At 34.4% G+C, this 14,675-nt stretch overlaps 1 protein-coding gene across 1 annotated transcript in view; it reads left to right on the top strand.

Annotated features, from left to right (window-relative positions):
• LOC111056188 (neuropeptide F receptor) overlaps positions 1-3,785 on the top strand; it is an 81,751-nt gene extending 77,966 nt beyond the window's left edge. The window contains exon 5 of the mRNA XM_039437613.1: positions 67-3,785. Within this exon, the coding sequence (XP_039293547.1) occupies positions 67-419 (353 nt within the window). The 3' untranslated portion in view covers positions 420-3,785. The remainder of the gene's footprint in view (positions 1-66) is intronic.
• The last annotated feature ends 10,890 nt before the right edge of the window (positions 3,786-14,675 follow it).

The following is a 14,675-nucleotide window of genomic DNA, read 5'->3' as shown; positions in this document are numbered from 1 at the left end:
ACACGCCTTATCTTCATATGAAATCGACATAATTCGTATAAATTTATGTTTTCACTTGTGTTGCAGGCGTAGCCGTCCTGTTCGCAGTGAGCTGGCTGCCCCTAGGCGTGTTCACACTGACGGCCGACCTGTTGTTCCCCCCAGGAGCAGACCCCAACCCGGCGTCCGCCCGCCAGCTCTACCTGACCCTAGCCGCCTGCCACGCGCTCGCCATGTCCAGCGCCGTCTCCAATCCAGTCGTCTACGGCTGGCTCAACACCAACATCCGTCAAGAACTGCTGCAGCTGCTCCCTGCCAGCTGCAGTAGCCTAGCTCAGCCGACGGCTGGCGATGACCCAACCACGCGGCACACCAGTCTTGCCTTGCTCCACAAGCCACAGACCATGGTCACCAACGCTACAACCACTGCGCAGCTATGAAATGGGGCCACTGCGCAGGTGGGGGGCGAAGCCACTACTGTGCAACTTTGAAACGGGCGTAATGGGGTTACTGTGCAATTGAGGAAGTACTGTGAAACTGCTTTGTGAGTGTAAACATTTTGTATCGATGGAGTTTATGGTTGGCTTTAAATTTACGGTACTGTGCAATTGATTAAGAGTTGTGAATCTATTATACTGTATAGTGAATACAGGGGTGCTCACCACAGGGGGTTAGGGGCTCAAAATCAATTTCTGGGGACTCGAAATCAAGTCCGGGGGGATTCAAAATCGAGTACTGGGGGAAGTTCCGAAAAATGCAGCAATGTTGAAAATGACTACTGAAGACTAAAAAAATGTTCTGTATAATGATGAGAGGGTAGAAGCTGATTTTTCTCTTGATTTTGATTAGGTGCATCCATTGGATTGTGGTGAAGGGAGGAGGTGTTCAAATTCAGTGCAATGGTCAATGGAGTTGGTATCTTTGGAGTTACTGTGCAATTGAAGAAGTACTGCGAACTTCTACATGATTGTAACAATTTAGTGCAGTGGGTGATAGAGTTAGTGGGTTTGAAGTTACTGTGAGACTGCTATTGAAGTATTGTGAAACCTTGAAACGGAAATTCAGTTTCAATTGCGGAGTACGGGTATGTTTTGTGGGTGGGAGCTATTATGCAAATGTACGGGTGATTTTAAACTGGAATTTCTCTGTGAAAATAGTGTGCAATATGGAGCGTGTTAATTGTGGATCGATTTCGTTGATTTATGTTGAGGGAGTAACAGTGGAATTGATAAAGTGCTGAGGAACTACTTTATAACTGTTATCAGTGAATACTGTGTTTCTGTTAAACGAAGGTACTGTGATGGAGAGGGCTTCAGTTACTGTGGGGTTTTTGGTAGAACCCCGTTCAACCGCTACGTGTATCCTCTTATCACAGTTCTCTCTGCTGTGCTTAACACTGATAATAGCACAATAAACGTTTGTTACTGAGTAAATTCTATATAGGCCTAACCTGAAGAGTACTTTAGTACTGTACAATAACGAAACAGAGCCGAAGCACATGTAGGAAGGCCAGAACATTATCTGGATCAGTAATATTGTATGGGATGAAGTTACTGGTTTTAAGAAAATAATGGTATTGAAAAATCATGAATTGAATAATTAATTATAAAAAGGTGAATGATTAAAAAAACTGTATCAACTAAATGTTTGGTCACCTACTGTACGAGAAAACTAATGTGTAATAAAGAAATACTCAGATCTTTGAATACTACAACATGAAGCCACCGTGAAAAAACTATGTGATTGAATTAAAACAAAGATTCCTGTAACTAAAATTCTTAAAATATACAGGATTGGATTCACACGGAGAAACTGAATAAAATGTTTGAAGGAGACTGGATAAACAAGGAAAGATGGCGATTGGGGTGCGAGAAGAGACATAATTGGAGTTGTAAAAACTAGCTATATTATATAAATGTAGATTCGTGAAGCATCAGAATAAAACTACTGTTCAAGATTTCATCTACTGTTGTATATACATCAAATATCCATATGATAATATATTTATGATACATATAAAATTGTGTATCTAGTATGTCAAAGATGTTGTCAGCTGTGATTCTCCTGTGTTTCCAAACGGAAATATTTTTATCATGAGACATTGTAATATTCTATCACACGATAGAACAGGAAATGCTATTTGTAAGTAAGCATTGTTGTTTCTGTAATATTGTTATATTGTAGAGATTTGAAAATAATATTGTATGAATGTATATAGTGATTGAGCTTGATTAAGTGAATGAATGAAGCGAGAAAAATATGTTGTCACGGGTAGATAATTGATCATTGTTAAAATTTATCCAATGTGCATTGAAGATTTTGGAATTAAGAATTAACTATTGAAATGTAAACCACTAGTGTGTGTGTATGTATTTTCTACAGAGTTGATAAATTGGATTATTCAATCTAGATTTAGAGCTGTTCAAACTTTTCGTGTGAACCAACCATTCGGTTCCCATTCTCAAATTAAATTCTCTTTCTCAAGCTTGAAAACGATTTATGCAATTTTGCATGCAATAAATCGTATCACAGCCAGCTAGCTAGTGAGTTAGTACTGCCATGGCCAATAATATTTCATTCGTTAAATTTCATCTACAAATCCATATTTCGAAAATGAACTATTCCAGAGATATTACTTTTTTCTTTCAAACTGGATTTTTAACAATTATATTGAGTGCTCTATCTGTATTCTTAAAAGATTAATGCTAGGATACCTTTTCTCTCTAAAAGTATTGAATCTCGTGCTATCAAATGAATGCGTTCAGACGAGAGATTCGAATCCATTTTTCATTGTTTGGATTGGAATAGATGCAATTGATTTGTCCCATTTGAAATGAATGTCGATATCGAACAAATTTCTCTGTTTCCAAACACAATATAAAAATATATTCTCTGTTGCCATTAACGAATTTATAGATATTGGATAAAACCATAACCTTTACAGCAATACAAAATTTAGTTAACGTGATCGATTCTTCTCTATCAAAACATTTCTCTTTGTTCCTAGCAAAGTCTGAAGTTTTAAACTGATCCGAACTGATTCCAATCCAAATAGAATTACGTCTATTCAATTCGTAGAGATAGTTTTCTCTCTTCAAACATTGTTAAAGGAGAAATAGAATTTTATATTTTCATTCTAAATCAGAAATTGCATTTATTCATCAGAAATACAAAACGAGTGATTCAAATTTCCAAACTTCAAGAGAAATGTATTTATTACATAAATCCAGACACATCAAACTAGATGATTATAAATGGCTATACTTATCGAACTCATAATTATTTCACATGGAGTCGTTTGTTCCAAATTTATATTTCACATAGTTAGAGTTTGTTTGATACACATTCATTACAAATTCATTCATCACATCCGTTTTCCTCAATATTAGCAGTTTATTGTAAGCGTATACTAAAGATCTTGTTGTATTGGATGTACGTCATTGCTAAATTAAACTCATCCATTTTACTAAGGAGAAATATTATTTATATTTATTCAGCTTAAGGTAATTCTAATAAATCATAATCACAGTCTATCACATTGTCAATAAGCTCAAAATAATCACAATGAATTTTCTATCAATCAAAATAAAAGTGATTGCGAGGTGAACTTTACAATTACAAATAGTTTGTAAGTGTAAAGAAATATTATATTTATTCAGCTTAAGGGAATTTGAGAACTCAATGGAGAAACATTCTTAATACTTTGAAAAATCGTGAATGAATACTGTGATGTTGTTTAGCTCTATTCTAATATTGGCCTATTTTAATGAATGTTTGCTTATTGTGTTACAAATAAAAATTGTAGATTAACTGTTACACGGCTTGAAATTGTAGTTATTTCTAAACATTACCAGCAACTTCCTTTCTATTTATGGTGTATATCTTCTCTGCATATTCTTCTCTATATATTTTTTGGTTTTATCCATTTCAATTTTCAGTACGCTTCTATATTTCCAAATTAGTTTTTCCAATATCCTTTGCCCACTAAAAAACGTTTACTTTCTTTGATTTGCTTCTTATCAGTTTTTTTTGCTCTCTAGATCTTCCAGCTGAGAAATAACATGAAATATCCATGCTGTTCTATAGAAACAAGCTTATCTTCAATGAATATATGGAAATCATCATGGAATCCAAGAATACCATAGATTCCAAAGCATGAATTAATTCAGCTTGAAAGTCAACAGAACTTGTACGGAAAATGAAGATAATGTTTCAGTTGTAACTCCAGTAGCACATCTTCCAGACTCCTCTACAAATAAGTTTTCTACAGGCTGGTAAGTTGTTCAAAATAAATTTCAAATTTATCAAGTTGCGGCTCACATACATAAAATGAAGGAGCAAATATTTAGACATATTTAGCTCACAAATTAACTCCATTAATGATATAAATCGTATCGAATCATTTATTTGTAGATTAGTTCTCATTTGAAAAGAACTTTGAAAGAAATAAACTTTATTCACCATTTCTATCATGATTTATCATGTAGTTAATTGGTGAATAACTGAAGTGATTCTCTCTTTCATATCAACTAATTCTACTCTTGTTAATCGTCAAGGTTTTCATTTTCTTGATTTATTTTAGGTGTTATTCCAAATCAATAAGCGGAAAAAACTATCATACGATACTATACAGCATAGTACTATTTAGGCTCCAAGAAAATTAGTTTCAAATCAAAATTACCTCCATTCACAATCATTTATACATACATTGACAATTATAATACGATACTTTTTTCTTCTGAAACTGATCATAATATTGCCAAATTCTAGAACTCTTACTTATAGATTTGTATAACTAATAGTTCGTAGTATTTTCTTCTGTAGGATACAATATGCTTTGTAACTAACTTTTTAAATAGTAAGTTACCAAACGGTAAGTTTCTATTACCACTTTCACTATTCAAATGATAGAAAAGCCGACGATTCATAGCTCCAGCTATTATTAAAAATCAAAAGGGAAGAAGGGACTCATGAAACCTGGATCAATACATGAAAAAACTCACTTAGAAAACCTCTGTGCTCATCGAGTAGATTCCGTTATAACCAATGTACCTAAAATACATGTATTGTAGGTACCTTGGTTAAAACCTATCTCAATGGGAGCATGGAACGGTCAAGGGAGAACAATACAATCGTTACAGGGTCTAGAGTAGGCTACTCGTTATAGGGAACCATTAACCGTAGATTCAAACTACTGTATAACTTGGCCACTTGAAATAATAGACGAGCCCAAGCTTGACTTATCAAGTCATAACCCTATCAACCAACATAATGGAAAGTCCTATATTGATCTTGATAAATTATGTTATTGACCTTGCTCAATTCTGCATGGCTGAATGCAGCTAGCCGACCCCTAGTTTGCAATGGTAACGCAATCGCGATAGCAATATGCATCAGATAATACGCCTCTGGCTTTGAAAACGTCACGGAAGCCTGGCTTTGGGTCAGATTCACCTACAAAATGTCAGCATTGATTGAATAAGGAGTATTTATGTTATTTCAAGGAAATGCTGACCGTTTGAAGGGTACATTTGATGGTGAAAATCTCTTAAAATTGTCAGCGTATATTGAATGGGTAGTTGTAATGTCATTTGAAGGATATTCCGACAGTGTGAAGAGAACATTCGATAGTGAGATTCTCTTCAAACTGTCATCATATGTTGAATGGCGAGTATCGATGTAGTTTGTAAGGAAAGCTGACAGTTTGAAATGTGTTTCACTTGTAGGTTGTTTTGACTAATGAATGCAAATGTTTGCAAATCGCCAGCAACAGCTAAACAACAGTCAGCAGCTCATGAAAAGCGACTTCATTTTGTTGATAGAAGTCGTCCCTTTCCTCGATTTAGCCTGACATTGTGTACTCCGTTTAGCGCTATATACTGAGATTCCATTCAAATAGCACCAATGCCTCCTATTTAACCAATGCTGGAAGTATCAAGTGAATCTGTTAAAGATAACATCAATTCTTTCCATTCAACAGTTCAAAGTGTTTTCCACCACAGAACGTTTCGCTAAAAAATTCAACTCTGTAATAGCACTGGAATCCTTTATTTACCAGCAGATTTGGATTCTTTTTCAACTGATAGAATTGAAAGAATGGGTTGTGTTGATGTTATCTATAGAGGATTTTTACAATATTATAGTATGTGTAAGATAAGTTGAGACTTGGCCCTCCATCCAAGGAAATTACAAGGTTGCCAATTCGTGTAAAATTGTAACATTCTCATATTCCTAATTCAACGTCAGAATCGGATGTAGAATATCATCTCCGATATACTAGTAGTACTAAAAAAGTTTCAGGTTTGAATGATTAAAAGGAAATTCAACTTTTGTGATGAAATTGGAAACATCCCGAAGATTTGTTTTTCTTTTTCACTTTTCTCAGAATCTCGGGGTGTCGTAATGCGTCATAATTTTATATCAAATTAAAGGAGAGAATGTCTCCTTTCTATTGGTGTCTGAATCATTTTCATCCGACTCATATTTATTTTTGAATTAATGATTATGTCCGTCAATGTCGAGAAATTTTAAGCAGAAAACATGAAATTTTCGACATGCTGGAAACTTTTCTGTTTTGAAAGATAAGTGGGTGGTGAAAGCGAAAAAGTTTCTCAGAAATAATAGAAACTATTTTCTCAATTGTCAAAACTAGTTGGAAAATCGTATTCAGTCTCCTATAGTGACACTCACTTCTTACTGTCAGCATTGATTGAATGGGGAGTATTTATGTTATTTCAAGGAAAAGCTGACAGTTTGAAAGGTACATTTGAAAGTGAGATTCTCTTAAAATTGTCAGCGTATATTGAATGGGAAGTTGTAATGTAATTTGAAGGGAAATTGCTGACAATTTGAAGGGAATTTGTGATTGTAAGATTCACTTCATACTGTCAGCATTAGTTGAATGGCTAGTATCGATGTAGTTCGTAAGGAGTTCTGACAGTTTGGAGTATGTTTCACTTGTAGGTTGTTTTGACTAATGAATGCAAATGTTTGCAAATCGCCAGCAACAGCTAAACAACAGTCAGCAGCTCATGAAAAGCGACTTCATTTTGTTGATAGAAGTCGTCCCGTTCCTCGATTTAGCCTGACACTGTGTAGTACTCCGTTTAGCACATAAACGATCGCTAAACTTCCTCTATTCAGCCTGACATTGTAGCCTACTGAGATACCATTCAAATAGCACCAATGCCTCCTGTATCAATGCTGAACCAATGCTGAAAGTATCAAGTGAATCTCACTGTAACAAATGTTTATACTGAGAAAGATAACATCAATTTTACTCTCTCCATTCAACAGTGTTCAAAGTGTTTTCCACCACACAACGTTTCGCTAAAAAATTCAACTCTGTAATAGCACTGGAATCCTCTATTCACCACCAGATTTAGATTGTTTTTTTACTGTTTAGAATTGGTAGAATGGGGAGTGTTGATGTTATGTATGGAGGATTTTGACAGAAGTGAATCTGATAGTGTGACTTACTTTCTACTATCAGCATTAATTGAATGAGAAGCGTTAATGTTATATAGTTGACGTTGATGTTATATGGTTGACGTTGATGTTATATAGTTGACGTTGATGTTATATGGTTGACGCTAATGTTATATAGTTGACGTTGATGCTATACAGAGTGTTTACGAACTCCCCACCATTACTCTATGACATTGTTCCTGGGTAAGAATCATATCTAAATATCATATTTTAATTGTCCGGAAGTCTTCAGTTACTCACACAGCGGCCATTTTGCTTTTTTCACTTATTATTTTTTTCTAAATAATGGTTGAACGTACGTAATTGAGACTTTGCACAATTATTTGAAACAACTAGACAAAGCAACAAAAAAAATTAAGATAATTTTTCAAATTCATGTAACAAAATAGCGGCCATAAAAAATGTGTTTTCTCAAATAACTCAGAAACCGATGGCTTTACAAAAACTTCACAAGAATAACTTTTTTTAGTAAATTTGATTGCCTATCGATTGAACCAGATTTTTTCAAGATTGGACCAATATTAACTGAGATATGGCAGCTTTAGTGTTTGGTGACCCACCTTCAGAGGGTTATGTAACATTATTTTATTGTTAGGTTGATTTAAATATGAAATAAATAAAATATATGAAAATAAATACGGACAATTTAAATATGATATTTAGATATGTTTTTTACCGAGAAACAATGTCCTAGAGTATTGGTAGGGAATTTGTAAACACTCTGTATAGTTGATACTGATGTTATATAGTTGACACTGATGTTACATATTTGACGTTGATGTTATATGGTTGACTTTGATGTAATATAGCTGACGTTGACGTTGATGTTATATAGTTAACGTTGATGATATAAAAAATACGTTGATATAGTTATATAGTTGACATTGATGTTATATAGTTGATGTTGATGTTATATAGTTGACGTTGATGTTATATAGTTGACGCTGATGTTATAAAGTTGACTCTGATGTTATATAGTTGACGCTGATGTTATACTGTTGACGTTGATGTTTATGGGAGATTTTGACAGTTTCAAGTAAATCTGTGATTTGAGACATACTGTCCCATTGATTGAATGAGAAGCATAGCTGCCATTTATATGGAATACTGACAATTTTACGTGAATCTCCTAATGGAATACTCTCTCGAGAGCAAACTCTCAGTTTTATTTGAATAGATAGAATTAAATTGAATCAATATTTCCTCGTTTGTGTTTGTGTGCATTGCTTCCGGTGTACTAACAAACGTTTTTATTGAGCTAACAGGAGAGTTTCATTCTGTTTTCTTCCTTATTTGTTCTGATATTAATAGAGTTGTGGAGTGTTACAATTTTTTAGCTTTTTGTTTCTCCTCTGGAATAAATGATCGGATTTGTTCGAGTTTCCTTTGGGATTTCAAGGGTTTTCACTCATTTTTTTCTATCTGAATTGAGAAATATACTGAAAACCAATAACCCATATACATTACAAAAATAGATGGGAATAAGAAGTTGATACTATTGTGTGAATAAAGCTGAACTATTTAATTTTACTCTTATCTCTCTCTACCTATTACCATAGAGAAACGATAGCATAGATATCCCATGGTATAGGGCGTTTATGTCGCAAGTTTTACTGTTATCTCAAGCCGATAGTTCACATAGTTCTTTCCTATGCAGCTGTGTGACGCTGGCAGTCTCTCAAATTGTGCCGTTCATACACTATCACCCCAACAAAACAGTAAAAATTAACAATAATCGACAGTAATCGGCTTGAGATAACAGTAAAAGACTTAAATTCCCTGTACCATGGGATATCTACTTACGCTATTGCTTCTCTATGCTATTACCTATTACGTTTTACCTATCTTTTTATAGTGGATTATTATTGAATCTGGATCAATAAGTAATAGAAGGAAGCCTAATATATTGAATAGAGTATGAAGAAATTCATGTTATAGAGTCTGTGGGAATGATAGGATAGCATAGTTGCCAATTCTCTTTTACCACTGCCTTCTTTATCCTATAGTAGATGGCTATGATTCAAGCAATGCCGGAATTTGTATTGGATTATGAATTGTCGATTTTTGTTTTCAATAATCATCAATTTTATCTTGATTATAATACTGTATATCATATTCAACAAGAAATAATATTTTTTCATGATTTAATAACAAATTTTCATGATTGAGATAAAATATTCTAATAGTTCATCATATTTATTTATAGCCTACAAACGATTTGGCAACCGTGCGGAGCTAAGGAGAGATAGAACTTTTTGTGTAGTTGTGAAGTTGATATTGTGGTAATTATTCATATTGAATGAAAAAGACTAAGAAATTGTCAAAAAACCTCTGATTTATTGATAATTAGAAAGACCGGTTTCGGTTATTACACCATTGTCAATCTCTGATAAACTAAAACTAAATACTAGAGCAGCAGAATTTATACTAGTAGGTGAGTACTGCTATTGGTCGAGGGCATGAACGTCTGCCATTGGCCTAGCTAGACAGTCTCCTCCCACTCAACGGTGTGACAAAATGGCGGCTTAAGCAACAGAATCGCCATGAGAGTAAAATTTACTTTCAGTTCCATTTACATATTTGTTTTATTATCTTTCACACTTGTTTTCTTGGTTCTCATTTTGTACTGAAAGTAAATTTTATTATTATGGCAATTCTGTTGCTTAAGCCGCCATTTTATCACCCCGTTGAGTGGGAGGAGACTGTCTAGCTAGGCCAATGGCAGGCGTTCATGCCCTCGACCAATAGCAGTACTCACCTACTAGTATAAATTCTGCTGCTCTTGTATTTAGTTTTAGTTTATCAGAGATTGACAATGGTGTAATAACCGAAACCGGTCTTCCTAATTGTCAATAAATCAGTGTTTTTTTGACAATTTCTTAGTCTTTTTCATTCAAGAGATGGAACTATCTGCTTTGTCCGATGACATACAAGGATAGCAAATCAATGTTGATCAGGTGCTGACTTTATAACTTAAATAAGATTCCCAATATAGAAAAAGTGTTGAAGCAATGCACAGACGCTCAGGCTGTTAGTCTGTTAGTCAGGCTGTTAGTCTCAGGCATTAGTCGCTAGTCGCATGTCACATTAAAAAAATCTTTCAGATATCGAAATCATGAAGGTTCAAGAAGGAAGTTTCGTTGTTAGTAATATTCACAATTATATGAATATGAATATATAAAAACATGAGAAACATAATCAAGTTTCAAGAGAAAATATAATAAGAAAATGACATGAAACAAGATAAATTGATTGGAAGAATTGGAAGACAAATAGACATAATATAAAATTTTAATATCTCATTTTCCATCTCACTCGTACTTCATAAGTATACGAAAGAGTGGGAAATTTGTAGTTGATCTTCAATTTATCAACAAAAAAGCAATGAGCATCAACAGTGCTCAGAGTGAATGTTGTGAAATCATGGGATTGCTGGTCTCCTGTATATTGAACCTTATTTAATGATTATAAGCATCAACACTCACTTCCACGTAGTATTCTTACATATTCATGATATTCATACATAACAATAATGTATCGAAAAATGTAAACAAACTATTCAATTGAATAGACCCATATAGGAATATGTGATGATTCATGAATTTGGATAAAAAGTACAATCTAACCGATGTTATGTAAAAATTGGATATTCTCATATTTTGGTAGTTCGATCGAAATAGTGATGAGATTTATCATTATATTCCAGCCTTCAGTCCAGAAATATATCGTTTTCGTATCGTTAGAAGTTCGAAATAAGATGTGGGCTTTCAACTTTGGAAAAAACGTTTCTTGAGCTTTCAGAAACTGGGATATAAGGCACTTTGAGAGTGCTGTAAACAGAATGTCAAGGTATAGAATAGGGAATAGGGAGACAGGGATAAGATAAAGTCAGGGATGCTGAGAAAAGTTGACCTCATACAGAAGAGATAACAGTTGCTGGAAGAACCGGTGGCTCGATATAAAAAAGATTTTCTGGGAGAATGGATGGATTTGAGAAGAGATTGGCATTTTTCTCAGCCCAAGGGAGGTGAGAGTGAGACTATCAACGATCTGCTGGTACACTTTTTGAAGCTTGCTGAAACATGAAGGGAGTGGAAAAGAGTGAGAGGGGATTAGGAAGGATGAAAAAAGAGTAAATTCGAAAAAAGAGTAGGATGGATGAAGGAAGGAGGAGATAAGAAAAATTGAGCATGAAGGAAATTGTGGTGGAAAAAAAGGAAAAGTTGTTTGTGATAAGGTGGGTAGTATGAGAAAGAAGATTATATTTTTGATGTTTCTTCTTACATGAGAAAAAAGTGGAATTATCTAGCTACGAAGTAAGCTGGATTCAGAATTGGAAGCAGTTTCATTTTAGAGGAAAATTTGTATAAAATCATGATTCTTCTAATGCTAGACTCAGTTTCATTTTAGAGGAAAATTTGTATAAAATCATGATTCTTCTAATGCTAGACTCAGTTATCCAACCAATTATTTCTCATGGTTGAATGCTTCAATCCCTTGTAATTTCAGTTGGAACTGAACTGGCTGTGCAAAAGACTAAAAAACGTTTTACTAGTGATATATTTTTCAAAACCCAAAGTCTTAGATTACAATCAAATTCATTTGAAAAACAAAACATGCTTAATTAAAATAGTTCTGGAACTTTCAATTATAACTTTCCAACACTTCGAATTCTACAACTTTGAAAGCTGAATTTACTCTTTGTGTGGGCATCGGACGCGAATGAACAAAAGAACTACAAGTTCAGTATTAATACAAGGCAGAAAAAGTTTTCTGTAAATTTCCCATGCGCACCATATAGCATAGCATTACAAATTATTACCCCTTGACATAATTCGAGAAGGTTTTTTAATTTTGAACTCACAATCCAATTACTTACGGAACAACGGAAACATTCATGAAGTTTTCCCGCAGTGTAGTTGTTCTGTGAATAAAGTGAGATTCAGTCAGCACTTTCTGATATACAGACTCAATGCTCTTCATTCAGCCAATGCTGACAGAATAATGTGAAACCCGCTGTCGCACACCCGCGCATGTTTTTGTAATGGTAACGAAAACGCACCAAAATAAACTTGCATCCATTGTTGGTGTTCAGCCCACTATTGGACAGTAATTTGCGTAACGTTGTTGTTCGCTTTGTGGGTCCCTCAGGCTACACTCACTTGAAGCAAACATTTCCTAGGCCTCCTCTCGTAGCTGGTTTGTCCCCATAAACATTCATGACAACAGTTTTTTCTTGATGAACAGAAATTCATGAAAATTAATCGTATTCGGAAAACTAAATTAACTAGAAACAAAGTAATAAACAAACAGTGTTTGTTGTGAGAACTCCTCACAATTAATAACCCCTACACAAGAAAAGCATTTCCTTGTTTACGCCCATGTATCAAATTATTTGTTTTGATAAATAGATTCAGTTGAGTTTTGTTCTACATATCGTATCAGAAGCTATGAGAATGAGAAGTAATCAAACGCAAATACTGAGAGCACTATTTATTAGGACTTATTAGTTTTTTCTTGTAAATTGTATCTTATCACAATAAACGTGTCAGAAAATTCTTTATTGAACTGAATTCAAACTAACAGAATCCAATAAACTTCACTTGAACCAGATTGTGGCTGAAAAATTAAATACATTTCCATCTTGCTGTTTACCCTGTTGTCAATATTTGCAGTAGCCGAAGTCATCGGGGTGAATTACAGCATTCAATTTTGATTTTCGTTTAATAATAATTATGAATATATTTCATTGATCCAAACAATTATACAATAATGGGAAAATAATTTCATTACAATATGATGAAATCATACTCTACATAGGGATAAAATTATGTTTTACCATGAATGAATGGAGATTTCAATGTATGAGTGGAATAGACAATTATGGAATCCTCTCTCTGATTCCATTGGCTATGTATTTGGCTGAACTATCACTCGACTACTACCAATTACGTGCAAGTACACTTCACGTTTTTGGTTCGCAACGGGCTCTCTCATTGGCTAATGCCGTTATGTAGTCAAATAGATTCCAATTTGTTGTACGAATCCCCTTCAACCACAGCTACAACTCTGACCAATCACGATCGAGCTCAGCACAAGTCCACACCCACTACGCGCTCTCATTGGCTGGTGCCATTATATCATCAAATACACTTCATTTTGTTGAAAAATATCATCTAAATGGTTAAATGAGCTTGACGAGTTTTTACTGATGACTAGAGAATCGACTTGTCATCGGAGGATCGTTTGTGGGTTTGTTTGTTCGACGATAAATTTTTAATGCTTCCATCACTCAACTTCAAATATTCAACACATATTCTTCGAACTATTATACAGATCAAGTCTGTTGGATGACGAAATTGACCCACTTCTCCCAGCTTTTTGACGATAAAGCAGGATAACATTGAATGTGTATGGCCCGGTTGCACAAAAGCCAGTAAAACTTCATGATTGAATATCAGGAAAACCAATCGGAGAATCCTTATTTTCAAAAACTCCTCTCTAATAATTGATTCTCGTGGCATTCAATCATGATTAAAATTCAACAGGCTTTTGTACAACCGAGGTTATAAGTTGAAAATGTACAGTTTATATATTATAACAAGTCACAAATCAGCTATTTATTATAGCCTTCGAATTTTCAATTTTTTATTAAAACACACAAAAGAAGACAAACCAAAATTACAAAACAAATTAAATACAATTAAATGTTACATATACAAAAAACCATGGGATTTGTGGTTGGGTGTGTTAGAGAAGAGAGAAATAAGTTTATGGCCCCAATATGTGAGTGGGTGGAATAGATAAATTTGAAAATCACTCAACTGTTTCGATAATTATCCTGATATAAAAACACTGACTAACTGAAGAAACGAGAAAACCAATCCAACTGTTTTTTAGTACCCTTTTCATTATCTCCATACACATCCCCACAAATCACCATAGCAATAAAAAGGTAGTCAGACTCTGTACCTCGATTTTTCTCATCATTTACATTTTTCGGGATATGTGTGTACTGTATTTCTCTGCTCAAGCTTCTGTGGACCCCAGGGTCTCTAAAATATAGAAATCCGGGCAACAATACAGTTTCGCAGCTCTAGAGAGATTCACATGAAACTGTCAGCATTCCTCAGATATAAAGTCAACTCTTCCTATACAAACAATTCTGCTAGTTTGGAATGAATCTCAGTCTAGCAGCCTCCCACAAG

The sequence above is a fragment of the Nilaparvata lugens genome, chromosome 11 (assembly GCF_014356525.2).
Source record: "Nilaparvata lugens isolate BPH chromosome 11, ASM1435652v1, whole genome shotgun sequence".
Taxonomy (NCBI): Eukaryota; Metazoa; Arthropoda; class Insecta; order Hemiptera; family Delphacidae; genus Nilaparvata; species Nilaparvata lugens.
This window is presented reverse-complemented; position numbering and strand designations above follow the sequence as displayed.